Source organism: Ursus americanus, chromosome 2, assembly GCF_024610735.1.
Source record: "Ursus americanus isolate L20-20 chromosome 2, mUrsAme1.1.p, whole genome shotgun sequence".
Classification (NCBI taxonomy): Eukaryota; Metazoa; Chordata; class Mammalia; order Carnivora; family Ursidae; genus Ursus; species Ursus americanus.
In genome coordinates, this window is record NC_142128.1 from 105,738,367 (window position 1) to 105,762,505 (window position 24,139).

General features: G+C 42.8%; 1 protein-coding gene across 4 annotated transcripts in view; it reads left to right on the plus strand.

Moving 5' to 3' along the window:
- The first annotated feature begins 550 nt into the window (after positions 1-550).
- FH (fumarate hydratase) overlaps positions 551-24,139 on the plus strand; it is a 59,262-nt gene continuing 35,673 nt past the window's right edge. For all 4 annotated transcript variants that reach the window (XR_015723351.1, XR_015723352.1, XR_015723354.1 and 1 more), the window contains exons 1-9: positions 551-725; positions 7,309-7,443; positions 10,487-10,597; positions 12,306-12,482; positions 14,707-14,889; positions 17,167-17,332; positions 18,452-18,655; positions 20,137-20,264; positions 22,334-22,487. Coding sequence is in view for 1 of the 4 variants with exons in the window: in XM_045795845.2 (XP_045651801.1) it covers positions 600-725; positions 7,309-7,443; positions 10,487-10,597; positions 12,306-12,482; positions 14,707-14,889; positions 17,167-17,332; positions 18,452-18,655; positions 20,137-20,264; positions 22,334-22,487 (1,384 nt within the window). In the remaining 3 variants the exon portion in view is untranslated. The remainder of the gene's footprint in view (positions 726-7,308; positions 7,444-10,486; positions 10,598-12,305; positions 12,483-14,706; positions 14,890-17,166; positions 17,333-18,451; positions 18,656-20,136; positions 20,265-22,333; positions 22,488-24,139) is intronic.

Here is a 24,139-nt window from a genome sequence, read left to right on the forward strand (position 1 = left end):
GACCAGACCGCCCGCAGTCACGCATGCTCCCACGGCGCTGCGGAAGGCGGGTCTGGAGCGCCCCCAGTCTAGCCGGGAGGAGCCCGCGGAGACCTCGAAACGACTACGCGTCGGCATCGCGGATAACCGTCATTTCACGATTGATGCTCTGCTTCCCTTTCCACGATTTCTATGTGGAAGACGGACTCCGGAAGGAATGTTGAAAGACGTCAGACAACCAGCAGGGAGCGAGCACAAGACAAGGAAATATTCCTTCCCGAACGTCGCTGACCACCCCGGGCTCCTTCATCGGCCCACGGTCCGTTCCTCCCGCCTCACACAGCGATCCGCGGTCTCCGGGTAACCGGAGCCTCCTTCCCCAGAATTCCCTTCGCACAATTTCCCATGAACCCGAGGGCTCCAAAGGTCCGCTCCACAGCAAGGAAGTTAGCCCCACCCCTCACTCTTTACTGGCCGCTCACGATTGGTCCCGCCCCACTCGCTGGGCTTGAGGCTGTTGATTGGATAAGAGCGAGGCGCCGTGGGCGGGACGGGCTCCGACAGCCCGCGCCGAGGCGTGGCCTCAGCCCCCGCAAACTCTACCCAGGCACCGCTGCACCATGTATCTCGCCGTCCGACTTCTCGCGCGCTCGCGTCGCCTCGTGCGGCCTCCGGGCTCAGCCTCCGCTCCCGGCCTCGGAGAGGCGGCCGTCCTCCCACTGCGGCCCCCGAGCTTCGCCCGAATGGTGAGCGCGCGCCGTCCGAGCCCCGGCCTCCTAGCGATGACCTTCAGCTGTGCGCTCGCCGGCCAGGCAGGCGGGAGAGATTCCCGGGGCGTCCGGGCTTAGCCCAGCGTGGGCTGCGTGCCCGTGTGGCTGGCCTCCGGGCCTCGCGGGGCCGCGGCCTCAGCGAGCGAGCGCTTGGGCGGGGGCGGCATGCGGCGGCAAGGGTCCCGCGGGGCTCCCGGGGGCGTTCCGGGGCGCCCCAGCCGCACTCACTACTGCGCTCCTGGGGTGCGGACGCCCCTCCCTGGCCGCTGCCCTGCGGACCGTGCCGGGCTGGGAGGCGGGGGCGACCGAGCTGCCTCCCTGCTCCTTAGCAGCTTGGCCGGTGTGGTGGTCGCCTCCGACCTGGGGCTGCGTGGTGATCTGCTTTCGGGCCTCCAGCTGGGTTTGAAGGGTCTTAGGAACTTACACGATTTTGCTTTTTATGTAATTGCCTGTTTGGTTTGTTAGGCTGACTGTGGTTCCCTCACTTTTGTAAAACTTGAACCTTGCAGCGAGGGACAGAGTGCGCTGAAGTATGTTAGGGGACACTGGGTAGGATCTGACTGTAGCTAAGTCAGGGCTTTTTATTCAGAAACACCTAAGGAGCTTAACGGTCCAAGTTCAACTCTTTTGCTCTTGAGAGTGGCACCTTCAGTAATTTGGGCTTTAACGAGCATTTTAAAGACTTATGCACACGTGTATTTTTAGGAAAAGTTTGGAAAATAAATGGTAGTTGAGGAAGAGTTACTGTTGTGCACAGTTCACGGTGCTGTAGTATGAGCTTTGCAGTCAGATGTGATTTCAGGTCCTGCGCTGCTGCTCAGAGTTGGGGTTTGGGGCAACTTGTCTTTGTGCCTGGGTTTCTGCATGTAAAATGGAAATAAGAACAGGTACGCAGCAAGCCTGCCCGTGTAAAAGTACTTTGTGTTTGGCAGATAGGGAGTGCTTATCAAATCAGTGCCCCCATCTAGTGTGTTTCAAAGGCCCAAGATACTTTCTGAACTATAAACTTGAAGGTGATTTCGTGGCATTACTGTGCTTGAAACTACAAAATCAGGGGCGCCTGGGTGGCACAGCGGTTAAGCGTCTGCCTTCGGCTCAGGGCGTGATCCTGGTGTTATGGGATCGAGCCCCACATCAGGCTCCTCCGCTATGAGCCTGCTTCTTCCTCTCCCACTCCCCCTGCTTGTGTTCCCTCTCTCGCTGGCTGTCTCTATCTCTGTTGAATAAATAAATAAAATATTTAAAAAAAAAACTACAAAATCAGGGGTGCTTTATGTTCCTGCAACTCCCTGCTCTAATCATTTTAATGCATTTTAGAGTCTTTTAAAAATTTATGTAGTTTCTACTAATTTTTCGTTTTGTAAAAGGGAATCGGAGACTGGAGAACTGCATCTGTCCTGCTCTAAACGTTCAAAAAATAGCACTGCCTTGCTTTTAGTGTTGGAATGATAGGAATGATAGCTAAGATGAAATGAAGATAGATTTTCCCCCCTAATTCTGACTATACCTTCTGCCCTCTAAGCTCCCTCCAAAATCTTTGTGTTGATTTTATGAAAAGTTTTTCTTTTTGCTACTGTTGAGAATTTACATAACCCTAAATGCCCTAAGTTACCTTTTATCTAAAAGAACACAAATGTTTATCCGGTGGGAACATAACGTATTTATTGAATGCCTGCTATGTACTGGGCCGTGTGAAAAAGACAGTATAGGCATAGAGTTTAGAGACTAGCAGGGGAGAATAAATAAGCAAAGAAATGATGTACGGTGATAAAAACTACACAGGTGAGAGTGAGAATGTCTCATGGAGAATAGCTATAATAGTGCAGCTTTGATACTGCCTTGCTAGCATGGCGGATAGGGAAGCCTTACATCTTTTAAAGTCACTTTTATTTCCTTAATGATCTGCATAATGGCTGTAAAGTCTGGAAACATAGACAATATCTTCTATATTGCAATGTAATATCAATAAAACATTTATTACATATTTGCCAGTATTGCAAGACTTGGTGGTCACCCTACATTTTAAGACCAGATAGACTTTTTCACAAAGAAACCGAAAACCCGAACACAAAGAAGTCAAATATTGAATTTTCTATCTTTGGGTAGTGCTTTTACAGGAGAAATGATTTGGATTTTCTTGAACACCGAAATATTCTTTTAACCCACCCTAAACTGAGAATCTGAAAGGCATTTTATTTTTTAGGAGACGTCATGGTTCAGTTAATGGTTATCTTACACATGAATGTACATGGGGACATCTTAGAGGCTCAAGGCCTATATTTTTTACCTTTCTGATTTAGACTGGCATTCAGATTTTGAGAACACCTCATTAATTTCATACATTCCTGGGGTTAGTGACTGGTAAGAATAGTACTTGATATTTCTAGGGCCTAATGGCAATAAGACTGTAGTGAACAAGACCATTACCCTTCATGCTTCTCCAGAAGTCGAGGTGATTTTAAATGAGCATGAATCTCACAGGAACCCATGGCAAGTTGCACTTTGTGCTGCCCCATGCCTAGCTGGTTGAACTCTTTAAACCACGGTGTTAACCTGAAGTGATAAACTGCCTTCTGCTAGAAACTCTTTCTGAATTATGGCATATGAAGGCACGGTTTTCAGAAACACTAGTTTTTTGTAACAGTGGATTATATTGTATGGATTAAAAACGTTTATTCATTTTTCATCAAAAGCACTGATCATTTTCTCATTAATTCAGGGTAAGCATCACTCCTCTTCTTCCCCAAGCCACTGGGAAGAGAGATATACGATAATGTGGAAAATCTTGAAAACCACACTAGTGCTTTTCAGACCTCAGGTGGACTCATTAGTGGATGGTGAAATCAATGTAGTGGGTAGTTACCAGCATTATTATTTTGACAGAATAGAAGGCATAGTAGAGAAAATATTCCTAGTGTTTCATGAAGTTTTCGTTTCAGCCTTGTGTACGTATATGCACGTGTTTATGTATGTACCAGATCGCTGTATAAAGGTCTTTTCTGGGGGTGACTGTTAAGAACACTTAAAGAAATTTGGCTTCTGTAGGTTTTTGAAAAGAATGTTTGAAGAGATTTGGTAAAGTTACCTGGTTTATTCTTCTGTCCATGTATATATGAGCTTCTCTAATAGATGCTGACCACACATAAACATAGCCTCCTCTGACAGTTTTCTCTAATTCCTGGTGCCTTACAAGGTGTTTTACAGCATTGCTTCAGTTTCTATTTTACAAATTTATGCAACCTCTATATTTCCTGGGGTTCAAATAAAGAGATAACTGTTTGGCTTTTTGCAACAGTTTGTTACTTGCTACCTAAGCTGCTGCAAACAATATTTATTGTTGCAAATTTGGGATGTTGATTTTTATTTTAGGGACAGTAAGCATATTTTTTGAAGTTTTTGCTGAGGTTGTGATTTCAGCCACAATTGACTTCTGCACATTTTAATGATCACTGTCAAGATCCTAGAATTTGATTTGGAATTAGAAAATTGTTAAGGTTTAAGCTGAAGAACATAGTAAGATGTATACATCTAGATCTTCCCAAGTAACTTTGAATGGATCTGAGTTTTAACATAAAAACCAGTTACTTAGGGGACAAGTTATTGCTGCTTTATGATGAAAATTTAATAATTTCGAACACAGAAAGCAATGATGTAAATCTAAGGAGTTGAACCTGATTCCTCAAGTGACTGATGGAAACTGACCTCCCTTTGGAGCTGGCATCTTGTTGCTGTCACATACTGAAGGGACGAGAGGAAGAAAAGCTAGCTCATGTGTCCAGTGTCACTGCTGTCATTGCTGGTGTTATTGGGCCAAAGTGTACTTTAACATACGTGGGAATTTCCTTAGGCTATCTAAAACAAAGATCATAATGCAAAGTATTTTTACTTGTGCATTTGAGATAGCATTGGTCTCAGGGTAGGAAGCAAGTGGGTGTATAGTGGTAGTGATGTCAGTGTAACCAAGCCCTACTAGAGAAAAATCTAACTACACATCTTCAGCTCCTTTTATTCTTCAGGGTTAGGGGTACAACTCAAGGGCTGGTTGTGGCCAATCTGAAGTTACTCCCTCCGCTTCTTGGGTTTTGGAAGTAGTAACAAAAAGTAGTAATTCAAACAGATTTCGGGTTTTGACGGTCCAAGGTTTGAGGGTTTCAGGCCCTTCCTCTTGCTAACTGGGTGATCTCCTGAAATTATTTAATCTCTCCAAGTCCCAGTGTTTCCTCTAAGGTGGAGGTGGTAATAGTAAAATCTCCTAGAGGGAAAGTCAAATAAGGTGATACTTGGAAAGAAGTTGCTGCGTTAGCACAGTAGATGCTGAGGTGTGATTATTTTTATTAGCTGCTGCTGCTTACTGGCTTAGGCCGGTCCTCTGCAGACTTCTAGACGTGGAAAAAAAATGTACCTCATTGGTAGTATCACTGTATTTCTACCTCGATACAATGATACTTTTCTATTTGTGCAATCAGAAGGCTTTATATCATATAAAGGGTTTTGTAAATCTCTCTAGTCCCAGGGGATAACTACAAATTAGATTTTTCTTTTTCAGAGGGCTATTTACTAAAACAGAATTATTCGGCTAGGGATTTTTAAATCTTTTGAATCATCTGACCATATTTATTTCATAATTAATGCACATTAATTAAAGCTCTGAGTATCTTTCTGAAGTCTCCTTGATATAAATTGTCACATGTGAATTCCAACTTTTTAGTGTTTTACAATAAATATTTTTTTATAGTATTCTGAAATATTTGTTGAGCAGTTGTTAACTTTTTTATTAGCAGAAGTTGAGGTACTTGGTAGAATCCTAGGGTCTCCATAAAAGGGACTTTGGATCATGGGTTCTTATTCTGGGTGGTGGATTGGCTTCAAGATGTAAACTCCCTGAAATCATACATAAGATTTTTCATATATGTATGTTCATTTTTCTAGAGAAAGGATCCATAGCTTTCCTCATATCCTCAAAGGGTTCCATTGCCTTGAAAAGGTTAAGAACTGACCTAGCCCATCCTCCCTTATCTCTACATTTAATTTATAGATGAGAAGAGCTGACTTGCTGAAGGTGACACAGCTATTCATGGGGGCTGTTTGACTGCAAAGCCTGGACTGTTTATATCACACTATGGTGGGGCTCTTACTTAGTGTTTGTAGACCGTGGAGATGCTCTGCTTCAATGTCTAATATTTACAAATTTTAAAGTATCATTCTTAGGTCATTTTCTAAAGTTCCCAGTGAAATAGAGATTAAGCCAAGTACAATGAACTGGTTAAAGCTTTGCCAATAAGAGGTATACTCTTGAATTGGAAAAGATTACTATTTTTACTTCAGAGGTTTTCCTTTATCTTCTGTATGGTGTGTGAATTCTATTGTTTGTCTTTAACATCTGCATTATTTGCAAATGATATCTGATGAGGGGTTAAATCCAAAATAGATAAAGAACTTACACAACTCAACACCAAAAAAAACCAAATAATCTGATTGAAAAATGGGCAGAGGACTTGAATAGACATTTTTCCAAAGAGGATGTACAGGTGGCCAACAGAGGCATGAATTGTCAAGGAACTCCAAATCAAAACCACAATTACATATCACCTTCCACCTATCAGAATGACTAGAATCAGAAAGATTAGAAATAAGCGTTGGTGAGGGTGTAGAGAAGGAGGAACCCTTGTGTGCTGTTGGTGGGAATGCAAACTGGTGCAGCCCCTGTGGAGAGCAGGATGGAGCTTCCTCAAAAAATTAGAGATACCATGTGATTCAGTAATTCTACCCAAAGAAAGCAAAAACACTAATTCAAAAAGATAGATGCATCCTCGTGTTTATTGCAGCATTATTTACAGTAGCCAAATTATGGAAGCAGCCCGTGTCCACTGATAGACAAATAGATAAGGTGTGGTGTATATATGCAACGGAATATTACTCAGCCACAAGATGAGATTTTTGTCATTTACAACAACATGGATGGACCTAGAGGGGTAGTATGCTAGACGAAATAAGTCAGAGAGAGACGAATACCATATAATTTCATATATACATGGAATTTAAAAATCGAAACAAACGAATAAACAAACACAAAGCGAAGCAGACCCATAAACATAGAGAACAAACTGATGGTTGCCCAAGAGAAAGGGGATGAGGAGATGGGCAAATGGGTGAAGGGGAGTGGGAGGTCCAGGCTTCCAAACAGGGAATGAAAGAAGTCGTGGGGTAGAAGGTACAGCATAAGGAGTATAGTGGGTGGTGTGGTAATAATGTTGTGTGGTGACAGCTGGTAGCTACACTGTGGCAAGCGTAGCCGGACCTAGAGTTGTTGAGTCACCATGTTACACACCTGAAACTAGTGTAACATTGTTGTGTGTCAACTATACTCAAATAAAAAAAAAAAAAATGTGTGACAGAAATTTGTCAAGAAAAGAACTGGAGAGTGGAATGAGAGTCGAGTGGGATTTTTTGTCCTTGTAGTACTTCCTAAGATTTCTTTCCCCTTACAGCTGAGAGATATTATTGCTTTGATACTCAGTTTCTTTTCAAGCTGTGACAGTGTCTTCATGTTTCTCTTTAGGCAAGCCAAAATTCCTTTAGGGTAGAGTTTGACACCTTTGGTGAACTCAAGGTCCCGAATGATAAATATTACGGCGCCCAGACTGTGAGATCTACAATGAATTTTAAGATTGGAGGTGCGACAGAACGCATGCCAGTAAGTGGTTTTACGGAAGTGTTGGCTTCATTCAATGAGTCACTTTATTTTATAAATAAATATTTTACAGAGTTAAAATAAGTTATTGTGGAATTGGCTTTGTGAGTAATAGCATGTTTCTCTTTAAAATATCAAAGAACTTTTTGAAGTTTAGTACTATTTGAGCTGTGAGTTTGAATGTTTTAGAGTTTTATTTGATAGAACTAAGTGATTTGTCTTTTTTTTATTTTTTATTTTTATTTTTTATTTTTTTAAAGATTTTTTTTATTTATTTATTCGACAGAGATAGAGACAGCCAGCGAGAGAGGGAACACAAGCAGGGGGAGTGGGAGAGGAAGAAGCAGGCTCATAGCAGAAGAGCCTGTTGTGGGGCTCGATCCCACAACGCCAGGATCATGCCCTGAGCCGAAGGCAGACGCTTAACTGCTGTGCCACCCAGGCGCCCCGAGTCTTTTTTTTTTTTTTAATTAGGCTCCACGCCCAGCGTGGGGCCCAACATGCGGCTTGAACTCTAGACCCTGAGATCAAGACCTGAGCTGAAATCGAGAGTTGGACGCTTAACCGCCTGAGCCACCCAGGCGCCCTGTGATTTGTCTTTTTATTTTTGCTGGGTTTTTTCAGATTTTTAGTAGAATTTTAGTTTAAACATTTTTAGTTTCAGTACTTAGTTTTTTAAACTGATTTAAGGCTGATTTTTAAAAACTGATTTAAAAGAAAACAGATTTTTCTTTAATATTACACATTCTATCTTTCTTGGTTTTAGTTTCCAGAAAAGTATACACAAATACATAAAAATATTATTCCTCACCACATCTGCCTTATAACAGGTAATACGTAAGTATACGTGCAGTGCCACACGAATGACTGAGGGACCACATTCGTTAAACCTCAGTTAGAAGATGCAGCAGTATGGAGCACCAAGAAAGAAAAAGGCTGTCCGAGTTGTGCGCTGTCACGGGTTATGTGATGGTGCATCTTGGTTTCAGAGCTGTTGGAGAGGGAAGAGAATGGAGGGACTGGCTTCCCTGTGCTGCTGGCGCCCAGCTCGGTATGAGCACTGGTCATTGCCAGGGTGCAGGACAGGCGAAGAGCCTCGAGGCATCCAGGCACCGTCCAGTGAGATACTGTTTAATAGCTGTCTTCTGAATATACTTTTTATCTTACAGTTGTTTTAACTTCCCTCTTTTAGCCCATTCCTAAGCCTTTATGACTGAATTCTGACAGGTGCCTACAGTTTTACCACAGGCAGCTGACGCTTGGAAGAAAATCTTTTTGTCATTGCCACTGACAGGCAGCTTGGTGGTGGACGTAAACTAGGGTCAGATGACATGGTTAGGTGACGGGGTACCGCTGATCCTAAAATGCCCTCATCTAGTTCAACTCCTGGGACCGAGGAGGTCAGTGCCGAGCACTCTCGGTAGCAGTAAACATGGCTCAGTTTTAAGGGTCCTGCTTCAGGCAGCAGGGGTGGGGTTCAAGGGTGTGCGATTGCTGCTGCTGCCCCAGAAACAGGGCAGCTGTTTGCGTTACGCGTCTGTAAAAGATGGACACATGGGGTATCTGTTTTGTCACATTTGCTTCATCTCGATTAATATCCTGAACTTTTAAAATACAAAGCGGACTGTGATGTGCCCTGGCCTGAGCAGTATGAGTAAACCCAGCCCTTTGTACCTGAGGTCCAAAGGAAAATAAAACCAAAAAAGATTATGAACTTCTAATGTGAGTAAATTAAGAATAACAAAACCCTTCTTTTCTCCCCAGTGACATTTTACCGTTTTATTGGAATCGTAGTCAGTGAAACGGTGCTGTGACCCTCTTTTCATTTTCTGAGTCCGCAGACGCTGGGGTCAGTCGCTGCATTCGGATGGTCAGAGCGGAGGGGCCGTTGGTTCCGACTTTGGCAGGAGTTTAAGCCACCACTGCAGTGTGCTCCTGTCGAAATTCAAATTCCCATCCATGTCATGTTTAAAGTTTTTAAGTTTCTAATGCTGTGTGCCATTTGTTTCTATCTCACTGGGGTAAAACACTTAAAAATGTTTTAATTCTCGTTTCGTAGAATTCAAAATACAAATGTTCTCTTTATTTCCTTTTCTATTTGACCCTTGGCATGTCCTCTCTTCGGCCCAGGTTTAACATGTCCTATTCCTTCCTTTTCTTCATTTTTCACCCTGATTCCCCTTGAGGACTGTAGCTTCTCCTGTACTCTTTTCCCCACCCTTCCTTCCTCCCTTGCACACTTTCCCCCTTCAAACCTCTTGTGAGATCTAGACTATAATCTGCATTATTAATTTTGGTAAGAATACGTAATTCTCTGGTCTTAACAAAAACCAGATACCACTTCTTGAAGTGTCTTCAAAAGTTGCTGAATTTCATCTCTTTAAATTTGGTGAGCTGATTCAGAGCAGGAAGTGAAAAGACCTGCAAACTGGAAGTGTTTGAAATAGGGTTAGAGGCATCAGAAGCTGTCAGTCCCAAGTCTGTATGTAGTACCCTGGGTTTAAAGAAATATTCTGACGGACATTCCAGTGACTTAAGGAGTGTCAAAGCCTTGTTGACTAACTAGAATAACTGCTTTTTGGCTTTGGGATGAAATGATACCCATTTAGAATGGTTGTTTCAAACTTATTGGCGTTAAATATTCTTTTTATTTTTATTGTTTTTAAAAAGAAGAAGGAAAAATTATAATGTGGCATGAGATCCAGTGAGGGAAAATAACGGTGCTTGCTGGTGAAATGATTGAGTACTATTTGTGTTTATATACATGAAATAAACACATATCCGTTATATTATAAGAAAGGGGTACAGGTTGGGGGGGGCAGACACACGTATTAAAGAGTCAACCTGTTTGCTCTTGTTTTGTTCCCTAAACAGATACATGATGAATCTTGGTTCGTTACATACCTGTGTGTAATCTTAGTGTTACTGTGGCATTACTTACTTCAGTGTTTTATGTACAGTTTTTGCACTTGCATAACATCATAATCTTAAATTTTTATGCTTAACAAAACTTGCAATTTTGAGATATTTTTCTGATTAATTTTAGATCCCAGTTATTAAAGCTTTCGGCATCTTGAAGCGAGCGGCTGCTGAAGTAAACCAGGATTATGGTCTTGACTCAAAGATTGCTGAGGCCATAATGAAGGCAGCAGACGAGGTAGGAGGTGCTACGTGTGCTCTTTACTCAGCGGCAGCCCACCCGCGTCTCCACTAGATGATGCTGGGCTCTGGCCGGGCAAAGGGCACTGAGTTCCTGAGTTAGTGAATGTCACGGCAGCCTGGCCGTGTTCTTGTCTGGTGAGGATGTTAATGTGGTGATTTGATATTGTGGCAACAGTTTCTGGAGGATGCTGTACCTTTTATTGTGTTATTTTTTATTTATTTTTTCAAGACATTTATTTTAGGGAGAGAGAGAGAAAGGGGAGGGGGCAGAAGGAGATCTCTCAAGTGGGTTCCACACGGAGTCTGATGTGGGGCTCGATCTCACAACCCTGAGATCATGATCTGAGCTGAAACCAAGAGTCAGACACTTAACTGGCTGTGCCACCCAGACACCCTGACTTTTATTTTTAATTTTTTTGATTTTTCCTTTTAATTTATACAGTTTAAAGAAAACTTGAAGAGACACTGTTAAACTTGTATTTGATTTTTTATTTTATGTATAAATGATTCCTTTTAAAACTAGTCGATTATTTGATGTTATGTATGGAGAATGTAATTTCACTAATGCACTTAACGTGATCGTAAGGAAGTAGTCAGAGATAAAGGTTAAAAACCTGTATTTACAGTGTTGTTCATTGCAGTACTATTTACGGTAATAACAGATTAGACCGTACCGACCGTAACAGATGCTTATATACATTTCATAGTAGAGCCATAGAAAATTAGTTTCTTAAGAATGTCCTACGATAGAGTCTACCATATAGGAAGTGTGGGGTCAGGGAGGTAGCAAAATGTATGTATTTTATGATCCTAATTGTGTTTGGAAAATATGAACAGAAAACATGTTTTTTTGTTGCTTGGGGCAGGCTTAAAGGGAGAAGCCAAAATGCCAAGAGTCACTGTTTCTGAGGGGTAGGGCTTTCGTAACTTACACACTTTGCTCATTTCTCAAAATGTTCCATACTGAACATCTATTATATAACCAGGAAAAAAGTTTTACTTTAAAATGGACTAATTGTTTAAGGTAATAATTTTCTAAGTGTGTAATGATTTTTTTAAGCTAAAATCATTCTAGAAGATGAAGTGAAGCACTCCTGTCTCAGAAAGCTTATAATTAAAAAACTAACGCATAAAATTATATGACAGAAATGGGGACAGATCTGGGCTGTATTTGTCTCTTCTCTTGGCAGTTTCTGCTCATCGGACATCTGTGCAGCGAAGTAGCTATTAGCAGACTCACTTTCAAGTAACTCGTTCATTATCGTGCTGACTCCAGCTGTAACGTCTGTTGGATAGTCCGCTGAGCACCACAGTAAATGTCTCTAAAACCACGTGTGCCAGCCTTCACAGGTGGCCCTATCTGGATAGCATTCGAGGAGGTAGTTGGAGATAGATGGAGAAGAAAGACGGCTTTGATTCGGTTTTCTCGTGCAATCCATGAAATTGTTCTTTCAGAGTAGATAACCTTCCACTGTGTAAAGTAACGGTGGTTGGAACATGTGATGCTGCGGAAGCTTGGAGTCGGCGGACAAGCACGAGCTGTGCGGCACCGTCAGGAAATCAGTTAGCCTATGAGAGAAGGGAGCGTCTTTACAATAGCGCTTGATACGTGACTGCTTAATCATAGCTGATCACAGGAGCTAAATGGAGAGCGAATGTTTCTTATCTTTAATAATTCATTTTTTAAACTCTTTTTCCTGCAGGTAGCCGAAGGTAAATTAAATGATCACTTTCCTCTTGTGGTATGGCAGACTGGCTCAGGAACCCAGACAAATATGAATGTAAATGAAGTCATTAGCAATAGAGCAATTGAAATGCTAGGAGGTGAGCTTGGTAGCAAGAAACCCGTGCATCCCAATGATCACGTTAATAAAAGCCAGGTCAGTATATAATCTTTTCTTTGTTATAAATTGAAAAGGATACCTGAGATTGTGCTCAGGTATTAGCTTAAAACAGGCATTAGCTTTTTGACAAGGAAGGTTCATTTGGCTTGTATTCTTTAGTAGAAAGGACTTCTTACATGTTCTTATTTCTTTTAGGAATCTTGGGTCTATGTCTTGAACTTCATAAAAATCCCTATTAGGGCACCTGAATTTAGTATATATGTGTATTTGTATTGTTTGGTTTGTTTTTTAAAAATGCTGTATTTTTAAATAATTTTAGAATTACAAAAGAATTACAAAGGTACTTCACACAGAGTTCCTGTATACCCTTCTCCCAGCTTTCTTAATGTTAAACATTATTCATAACCCTGGTACATTTATCACACTGTGAAATTAACATTGGTATACAGCACCCTTAACTAGACTGGCTTTATTAGGATGGCCCTAGTTTTCTACCACTGTCTTTTTTCTCCCAAGATAATCCACGCTACACGTTGCATTTGGTCACTGTGTTCCCTTAGTCTCCTCCAGTCTCTGACAGCTTGTCTTTTGTTACCTTGACACTTTTGAAAGTAGCGGTCAGGTATTTTGTGGAACATTCCTCGGTTTGGGTTTGTTTGATGCTTTCTCATGATCAGAGGGAGACGCTGGATTTTGGGAAGACTGTTGAGAAGTGAAGGGCTCCTCTTACTGCATCACGGCCGGGGTACGTGATAGCACCAGGACTTGGGACTGGTGATGTGAACCAACCCTTTGGTTAGGCCGGGGGGCTCCTCCACCTTTCATCTCTGTTCGAAGTGAGCCGCGGAGGCCTGCCTGCACTCACGCCCTGCACTTAAGCTTCACTTTCTAAAGGGAGGAGTATCAAGGAATTTTTGGTCATATGTTAAAATCAACACAGAATTAATAGGTAATTTTGAGGCTGTGCAAACATCCTTAAACTTTTGTCCACAAATGTTATCATTCTTTAGTGGATCTTGCCTATAGCAGTTATGACTGTGATGTCTTAGTGGTGATTTTGCAGTCCCCTCGTTCCTTCTACTTGTATTAATTGGAACTTTTCTGTAAAGATTTGTCCTCGTCTCTCCACCCCAACACTTATTTGTTTATGTATATCAACATGGATTTGTGAATATTTATTTTTTAGAGTTCTAATCTGATACTGTTAGTATTTATGTTGTTGCTCAGATTGTTCCGGCTTTGGCAGCCTTCTCCGTTGGCTCCTCTGTCCTTTGGATGTACCCCCATCCTTTTTTACCCCTCCTTTCTTTTTTAAAGTAGTTCTTTACTTTCTTCTGCCACCAGGTGCTCCAGGCTCATCATGTTGTATTTTCCCTGCCCCAGCCCCTATCAGCTCTCATTTTTCCAGGGAACTCTGGGAGGATCTTACTGGAAAATATTTAGAAATCAAGACCCAGTGCTAGGTGTAATTTAACATATTTTTAAGTATTAATGGGGAAGCTTTTTCACATAAGTTTACTGTTTGAAGGATTTTTCAAACTTATTAAATATATAACCTCCTCTTGTGTGTATACTGCAGTCTGAGATCTATGTGAGGGTAATGCAGTGTGTGCGTTCGGTGGAGGAGTGGGGAGGAGCTATGTGGGAAGTGAGATTGGGTGCACTGTGATTTAGGTTCCTTATACCGTTCATTCTACTTTTGTAAATGGTTTGACATTTTCCATAGTAAAAAGTTACAAAAATAATGCATCTTTTTTAAATAGCATAATAATGTAAAAGTATGGGGTTTCCAGTTGAAAACAGAGCACGGAGTGTGGACTTCCTGGTTAGGTCCCAGTTCTGCCAGTTCCTCAATGTTTTGGCAAGCCACATCATTTCTTTGAGAGCTTGGCTTTCCTATTTTTGAAGTAATGAACTACCTCACAAGAGTTTTACTCAAGTTTGATGAAAGACTGTACTGCGTAACTATAAGATATTTTATCGCTACCCTTACGTGCACTTGCTAACCGTACTTCTTCATGTTTCGCTGTCACTTACTAGCAGATATCATAATAGTATATGATACAGTCCTGAGTTCACTAAACCCGGTTGCTGTTCTTTGACCTTAAGTGACCTCTGACTTGCCACACATCATTGTAATTGAGCACTAAAGACATGCGTGCTGAGTAATCATTTAGTTAGATTTTTAATGGAGACATCCAAGTTTGTTTTTTGTTGCTTCTGATGTAAGCGTTTACATTTTCTGTAAATTTTCCGACAGAGCTCCAATGACACGTTTCCCACGGCGATGCACATTGCGGCCGCCATGGAAGTCCATGCGGTGCTCCTGCCGGGGCTGCAGAAGCTGCACGACGCGCTCGACGCGAAGTCGAAGGAGTTTACCCAGATCATCAAAATTGGGCGAACGCACACCCAGGACGCCGTCCCTCTCACTCTCGGGCAGGTAGAGGAGCGTGGCTGGGTGTGCTTCCGTTCGGGGTTGGTGCAGGTGGCCCGCATCCTGCCCTCTACGTCACCCTGGTGTAAAGGGCCAGGTCACAGCACTTCAGTTCAGTGGCAGAGACGGTTCTGCCTGGACCGGTCAGTAGTTTCACTGACGCCTTCTGAGGGGAAGAGCGCAGCGTGCAGACGGTGAGCTGGTCTCGGGGCAGTCGGCTCGGGTTGAGAGCTTCGCTCTGCTGTCTACAAGCAGTGGGACCTGGGGAAAATCAGTGAGCTTTTTCTGTGCCGCAGTTTTCTGAGCTTTAAAATGAGGAAAAGAACCTCTGCATCCTGGCCTGGTTGTGAGGTTCGAATCGGTTCATGTCGAGGGCTTAGAACCCTGCCGACGCGTAGTAATGAGCGCGTCCTGGGGTTCGCTGTCACCATCGTCGTCATCGTCACCGACCGTCATCCTGTCTCCCTTTGTCTCTTCCTCTGGGTTAATAGGCTCTACAAAACTTACTTTTAAGTGGACTAAACAAGGCATATCTGCCTCTAGGATCGTATTCTTCCTCTGGATTAATAGGCTCTACAAAACTTACTTTTAAGTGGACTAAACAAGGCATATCTGCCTCTAGGATCGTATTCTTCCTCTGGATTAATAGGCTCTACAAAACTTACTTTTAAGTGGACTAAACAAGGCATATCTGCCTCTAGGATCGTATTGGGCCACATGGGAAAGAGATACTACTCTCTTCTCCAAAATACCGGGAAGTGTTCTTATGTTTCTTGATCAGTGCCTCAAACAGTGTCTAATAGCATGCACCACGGAGGAGATGAAAGGGATTAGGCAGTAGTGCTGCTAGTAAAACTCTCCTGTGGTTTGGGAGGTAGGACTTGCACAGTCAGGTGTCTCAGGTGATGGCGAGGTGAGTGAGTGCTGCTTACTTGAAGAGAGTCCCATTTGTAGATTTGTTCAGACGGACACTGCGAGAAGTTTGATAGCTTAGCTTAATTTCAGTACGGAAGGAACGAGAACAGAATGGTTCATTGGGATGCCGGCGGTGTGAGGGAAGCGAGCTCCCTAACTTCAGTCGTGTCTGAAGGCTCTTCTCTTTGCCTCACGGGTTCTTAGCGCATGGCGTGCTTTCTGCAGAAGAGCAGCGAATGTCTGAAACCTTTGAGGATCCCTCTGGTCGCGAATGTTTTCCTTGTTGGGTGTCACATGGTGGAAAACCACGGTGCTAACGTCTGGGCCATGACCTCCTGTGTAATCTTCATTCTGCCTGTTACATCAGAAACAGTTTTCTGTCCGACTTCACCTTACCAGAGCACCTCCACTTGCTTTTGTTGAAATTGTCTTTTGCGTTTATGCAGGTTTTCCCCAATAAAAATAAACTTCTTCAGTGCCTGCAGCTGGTGTATCTGTTAGTGACATTAGATTGGATGGGTCAGGTCTACCTGAAAGGAGTCATAGCTTCTAAAATGTTGTCTTTAAAACAGTAAGATATTCTAATACGAGTCAAAAGCATTCATGGTTTTTCAGTGTTTTTAGGCAGGAAAAAGATAGCTTTAGTGTAACTGTATATTCTGGCTTGCTCAGTTGAGTTCTGGTTTATGCCTTTTGTCCCTGCATAATTCTTCAAAGGGGCCCTGCTGTGTTCAGACAGTAAATTCTGTGGCTTTCTTTTTTTAAAGTGTGCCAAATTCTGGGAACCAGTGGGACGTTAATAGCAGAATTGACTTGCATCTTGAAGCGATAGTCGTGCGATAGTCTTGCTCTAGCCTGTTACCGTCTTGTGCTATTCAATGAGCTGGTCAGCCTCTTGAATATTTTCAAAGCATAATCCTGTTCTCTGTTAGATTTTTAAACTGAAACTGTGTGGAGAAAATGTCTATGCTTGCATTTGTCTTGGGAGAGGATTCAGGGTTTTTCTTCTTTCTTGAAGTTGTCTGGGATATACCAAAAAAAAAAAAAAAATCACCTGTGAACAAACCAATAATTTAATGTACTAAAGTCTTTCTTTTTAAAATTTATTTCCTGTGTTGTTTCTCTTTGCTTTCTATTAAGAGAGGCTGCGTGTTATCCTCTGTGGCGTCGTCCCACCTTATAGGTTTATAAATCCTCATTTTTCCTTGTACTCTGTTCGTCGTAGGAATTAAAATGGTATACATACCACTTGGTAGCTCATAATTTAGTACCTGAAACATATTTAAAAGAACTTCTGTTTAACATTAGACTAACTTGTAAGCTGTTGGGAAATCACGAGTTCTCACCTTAATTTCCTTCTCTTTCCAGGAATTTAGTGGTTATGTTCAACAAGTGAAATATGCAATGACGAGAATAAAAGCCGCCCTGCCAAGGATCTACGAGCTCGCAGCTGGAGGCACCGCGGTCGGCACTGGCTTAAATACTAGAGTAGGCTTTGCAGAGAAGGTTGCTGCCAAAGTGGCTGCACTGACAGGTCAGTGATAATATGAATTACGACTCATTTTCGTTATACCTGCCCATATTTTCTAGGTGTTTCTGCTGTGAATTCTTGTGTATTTAAAGTTAAAAATAATACTTTCCCATCAAACATGTGTTTTATGTCTGTTTCAGAAGTTGCAGTGTTAATCCTTTTGCCTTTTAAGTTTCCCGTGTATGATTCGTACAGTATGTAATTAAATCCCGTCAGTGCTGGCTTGTTTACTCTCATGGTGCTCCTCGGTTATTTTCCCTTGAAAGCTGTTTCGAATACCCATTTTCAAAGCAGGCGAAATCAAAGGATGGTTGAGACACATTCCTTTCAGTGGTAAATATGTTGAGATATTGACAGGCTTAATTTCTTTTTTCCCTATATCATACTGGGGTATTTCTCTGAGTTAATGACCTTTTTGAATCTTGTTTTTCCTTTAGTAGAGAGAGTGCTGTGTTCTCGGTAATAACTGTTATTACAACTGAGTTGTCATCTCTAGAAAACTCTTCCAAAGATACAGATTCCAAAGATTACTAGCAGAAAGGACAGACATAATTAGACGATGCGCATTACTGCTCTCCAGCAGAGATTTTTTTTTCAGTCAGGTTTTAATCGAAAAGTACTGTATTATAGGGATTAGAATATGTGCTCTTCAAAATTTTGAACACAGGCGACATTGAGTGAAATGTCTAACTCCTTTTGGCCCCCTGCCCTCTTGGGATCTGTGGGGTTCTCGCTAAAGGAGGCACTAGAATGGCCCGAGATGGGGAAAAACTGTACTAGTAAAGGGGTGTGGAATAAAGTGAACCTGAGCTACTTTTCCTCCTTACTCGAAAGTAGTCAGGCATCATACATGTGTTCGCAGAAGAATAGCGTTTTTTCTTGCAGTGCATTTCCTGTCCTTGTTTCTTTATCCTTTAAACACGCTAGTATCACCAGATTCTTCTACTGGTTCAGGACTTCAACATAGACAAAGCTTGAATCATAAAATAAGCATTTTTTCTTGAAGTTAAGTGTTTCTTCTGTTTTTGCTTTTCATATCCTGGAACTTTCTGTTTAACTTGCTGATGTTAGAAAACACATTTCACTCTACCTGTTCAGTCGGAGTAATTTCTCTTTCTTCAGGCTTACCTTTTGTCACAGCCCCTAACAAGTTTGAAGCTCTGGCCGCGCACGATGCTTTGGTTGAGCTCAGTGGGGCCATGAACACGACCGCCTGCAGCCTGATGAAGATTGCAAACGATATTCGCTTTCTGGGTTCTGGTCCCCGCTCGGGTCTGGGAGAGCTGATCCTGCCTGAAAACGAGCCAGGAAGCAGTATCATGCCAGGTAATGACAGAGCTGCTGAACATCAGCGCCTGCGCTTGACAAGAGCCCGGGCATTCTCAGAGCAGAGTGTGTCTCCTTGTGGTCAGCATGATCCCAGGCATGGATCGGGACGTGTGGGCGCTCATTTCACCATGTCTGCTGGCCACCTGTAGTCAGAATTGGGAGCAGCACCCAGCAGTACAGGAGCAGAGAGTTAGCACGTGTACTTTGATTCCTACACGAGAGAATGTGTAAGTTCCATCTTTCATAATCCAGAGCCCAAAGAATTCTGAAACCAGCTGTTAAAGTGATCAGCATGGGTTGCATAAAAATGAATTCTTCCAACTGCCTGTTATTTCATTTCTTCCTGTGGGTTTTGGCCTGTCAGATAAGGGAAGTGACACAGACACTGGCTGTCTGGATTCTAGCGAGTCATTTGACAGACTCCTGTGACATTCACGGAGTCTGTGGGGACGTGTGGGCAGCCCTGTAAGATGAATGTGGTGGGTGAACAGTGACACTTCAGTGACACTAATGAGTGGACCTCACACTGGGGGCATGTCTCGGTAGCAGGCTGAAGGGCTCGGCCCCTCCAGCACTTGACTGGTGACGGAGGGCAAAGGCAGGGAATGCGTATGTGTCACATCAGCGGACAAGGGAACAGCCGTACGCCAGGTGACACGATCAAGGTTCATAAAGAAAGGCCTCTGTGGGCTTGAGTGAAACTGACAAAGTGACTTTTAATAGTGAAAAAGAAAGCTGACTGTAGATTCTTCTAAATCTGTGCGTGTGTATAGAATGAGAAGAGATCTGATTTTAAAATAGTTCAAGTTGAGAAACGATGTGAGTTTCGTTGACTGCAAATTCAAGGTGATTGCCTAGGAAAGAGAAACCCAGATTCACAGATAAAGAAATAACCTTTCCAGTGTGTTGCCGTGTACTGGTCAGAGGACTCTGGGGTGTCTGGTTCACACTTGAGCTCGTCAGAGGGGTGCTCCCGGGGCGGTGGGGCTCTGGAGACTTACGATAAGTAGGAGAATTCCAGCTTAATGTCGGCTTCCTCCAAGAAGTCTCCCCAGTGTCAGCGAGGTGCCTCTTTTATGACTGTTCCCATAGCAGCCGGCTTCTCGGTATTTACCCCTCACGTGCTATAACTGCCAGCCCTCTCCCTCTCACCGCGGTGTGTTCAGTGCCTGGCTCCATAAATATGTGTACAATGGACAAACGCCGTGGAGATGGGGAGGACTGATTTAATGTGTGGGTGCGAGTATTCATGACTCATTAGCCATTGAATGAATGATTCATGGTTTGTGGCAACCCATCCCTCTCTCTTTGCTTGGTTTGTTTCATTGTATCAGCACTGATGGTTGGGGACTCGCTTTATTTAATGAAGTTAGATTTCCTTCTTTTCTTGCTTATTTGACATAATCCCTAATCTTAACGGACACTCGAGGCCTCGAGCATGTTTGATGTGGCGTCTTTCCTTGGTGGCTCTTTTGAAGGCAAGGTGAACCCGACCCAGTGTGAAGCGCTGACCATGGTTGCCGCCCAAGTCATGGGGAATCACGTCGCCGTCACCGTGGGGGGCAGCAATGGACATTTTGAGTTGAACGTTTTCAAGCCAATGATGGTAAGCTTTAGGTTCGATTTTTAATGCTTTTTGACTGAAGGCTAATTGTCTTGTGTTTTCTTTCATAAAGGTTTCTAAAGATGTCACGTTAGGCACGGGGATGATGGAAGTAGCAATTGGAAGTCAAGCATATGTTCATTTTAGAAGATTAAGCCTGGATATTTAATTAGGTGATTTTTAGCTCAAGGAATTTGATGGCTTGCTTTATTTAATAGGAAGAAAAACTCTGAAATAGGATGTGGGTTTCTTCCTCGTCACTCACCCAGCGGGGGGGACGCTGTTGGCTAGAAATAAGTCTCCTCAAGCTGTCCCTCAACCCTGTCTCCTCCTCACGTTGCTTCTTTCTTCTTCCCTCAAATTCTGTCTTAGAAGGATGACTCACGTTCGCCTTCAGGGAGATTCCTGCTCCAGGCTTCCACCCCAGCTTGTCCTTGGATTGTTCTCCTGGTCGTTTGGAATCCCCACGGACTTGATAACATCTGACCTTAGCCTTGAAACGCTTCCTCAGCGCCCTCCTCCCATGCTCTTCCCTGTCCCTCTCTGGCTCTCCTGCAGCTGTTTTCTCTCTTCCACACGCCTGGAAAACATTCGTGTGTCTAAAATCTCTTCTTTACCTTCATCTTCACAAAGATGGAGCAGGGTGGCCCCATCCTTAATCTTTCCTCCAGTTCCCTCAGCTTCAGATAACAGCTGTCGTCGTTTGGAGTCCATTATTTGGGTAGAGTGTTTTATCTAAAAGATATTAGAGGCTTATTACCAGTTTGCATCTGGTATAAAGTCCAGTTTTAATTTGATAAGGACATGCAGTGATGAATATGAAGACTGTTTATTCGGTGTATTTGTCTAATCTGTATCAGGCACTATACTGGGTACCAGTGATAAAACAATAAGCAAGACGTATTTTTTTGCCCTCACGGAATGTACAGTCTCATGAAAAATAAAAGTCGGGCCAAAGCAGAACGCGGACATCTAAGCTTTTGCTTGCATGTCGGATTCCAGTTAATGCCAGCTGCCTGGCAAATGTAGGTGTGCGCCATATGTCTTGCTGATCTTTTTATTTTAAAAAACAAAGATCTATTTTTTGTCTTTTATAGAAAATACATCAAGGTAATCAACATTTGCCTTATATATATTTTTAAGATTTTATTTATTTGAGATAGAGAGCAAGAGCGAGAGAGAGCACGAGCAGGGGGAGAGGCAGGGCAGGCAGAGGGAGAAGCAGACTCCCTGCTGAGCAAGGAGCCTGATGCGGGGCTCCATCCCAAAACCCGGGGATCATGACCTGAGCCGAAGGCAGACGCTTCACCAACTGAGCCCCCCAGGCGCCCCAACATTTGCCTTATATTAAAGTCATTAGTATCACATCAAACCCTGAAGTTCTGAGCCTTCTCCTGGAGACCATTGTTGGGACTGTAGTTTTCAGACCCTGAGGTTTTAGACCAAAAGAGAGTGGAATGTGGATATATCTTTATACATATTGGAAATGTCATCAAAAAGGAAAAAAACGCTAAAGCAAACTAATTAATTTTATGTTTGTTTTAAATGTTGTGTGAAAGGTTATTTTAAAGGGTCTGAGGAATATTTGTGGTTAAGCATTAAAAACGTCTTGACCATTAAGACCTGGGAAGCCCTCACTGCACTGATTGCCTCAAATAGGCTGAACTTTCTAACGTCTGCATCTTTACTTCTCTTCAGGAGATTCTTTTTCCATCTCTGGTTATCTGAGTCCCCTCCATCAAATAGGACTTCACCGATTCCTGTAACTGAATTAATTTCTTTCTCTGTGCTAACATCTCATACCTGTGTTCTTTCACACTACAGGGTCTCTTGGGTTCCAGTTATTTGTATTTTTTTACCTCTTTTAGATTTCAGTGTCCTCAAATGTTCACAATTTCTTTCTGTGTTTCTGTGGGTATAGTGCTTTACAAGTCGTAGGAGTGCTGCATGTTTATCCAATTACGTATTTATTCATTTACGAACAGCACATAATATATATTATTGGACAGAAAAGTTAGGCTCAAAAAGCCGCTCTCTTTCTCTCCCTCTCCCCTTAACCCCTCCCATCACAGATCAAAAATGTGTTACACTCAGCCCGGCTGCTAGGGGACGCGGCCGTTTCCTTCACAGAAAACTGCGTCGTGGGAATCCAGGCCAACACAGAGAGGATCAACAAGCTGATGAATGAATCTCTGATGTTGGTGACTGCTCTCAACCCTCATATAGGTAAGGTCTAAGGAATAAGAATGTCATCTTGACTACAAATGGAAAAGCTAAAGTATTTTTAAGAGATCGTTGGGTCAAGGTGGACAGCAAATTCCTTTCAGGCATTGTTTAGTAAAATGTCATAAAATATTTAAAACTGTGTTATATTAATATGCTGTCGGTTATGCTTCATTTTATTTGAAATGTGGCAAACTCTGAAGTTCAGACTCACATCGATCTTAGTGGTACTGAGACGTTGAGATTCTGTGCAGACGAGCTGGGACAGGTCCCCTCTGTTGGTGGCGTCACTCGGTGGCACTGGCCGGTTGGCAGTGGGATGGATTGATTTTTCTGCCTTGTCTCGATGCTCTGCTACACTTTGATTTTGTTGTTTTATTCAATTCACAAGTGGGAAGTTACCAATAAGAACAAAAGAAAAAGAGTGGTATTCATTGCTTACAGGGAAAGGCGGGAAAATATACGTATTTTATCTAAAACCATGACTCATATTGCAAGCCTTTTCCAGAATTATCAGTATTTTATTGCGTAAATTCAAACATACCGACTTGTGTTGTGGCCTGACTATAGCGGTTCTCACTAAAGACACGGTTTCAGCCTGTAGGTTTTGAGGCATTTGCTGCATTATGTTTCTACACCTTCTTACTGCTGAGCTGAGTCGTTAACATATTCTTTGATTTTCTATTTTATGATAAGCTATGGAACGGTCATTGGCACGATATGGTTGCTGTTTAAAATATTCCTCTATAGTCCTGAACTTTGAAGGCAGATTTTCTATTACTGGCTTCACATCGAGCTGCAGTTTCAGTGTTACGAAGCGAGAGCTCACGTGGCTGCTTCGTGCGCTCTGAGCTACCGTGTGCACACGTCTCCCGTTCTGTGCTGCAGTATTGAGGTTGGGGATGGTACTTCGATCCTTCACAAACTGTTGCCCTTCAGCATTCAGCCAGAGCGCAGAGCGCCTCACAGGGGAACCCACAGGCTTATGTGAGAAATGTTCCCTCGCATGTGGACTTCAGAACACTTAAGTTAGAAGAGCTCCTAACTCTGAATAATTGATCAGACTTTCTTGGAATCAGTCTTCTGTGAGGTAAGGCCATACAAGGATAAATGGGCAAACCACACCTTGCTGGAAAGCGTGAGCCTTGTAGCAGCTGTCGCGGGTCCTCTGCCCCTCGTTATGGAGCAGGCTGGCTGGTGACAGGGTTCTGTGGGACCCGAAGAGTAGAGCTGAATGGTTAGCGTAAGACTCAGACTCTAACGTCCTCAATATAAGAGCACACAGTACCTCATGTTGACCCTGATCGATGAAAATTCTTTCTCAAAGTTACTCTGCTCGGTAAATGCACTTTTCAGCATGCTTAGCATTCACGAGTTCAGGTGAGTACTAAAACTGCCTGTAATCTGTTTCATAGATGGTTAATGGTTACATGCCAACAGGTAACATCTTGCCTGGTTGGCGATCGTGTTGCCTCGAGGCCTTTGTCCTCTGATCTGGAGGTGTCTGGGGTTTTTTCCTCCTTTGTTGGTTTCATTTTGGGGTTTTTTGTTTTTTGTTTTTTTTAAGATTTTATGTATTTGGGAGAGAGAGAACAAGCAGTGGGGAGGGGCAGAGGGAGAGGGAGAAGTGGGGGATCATGATCTGAGCCAAAGGC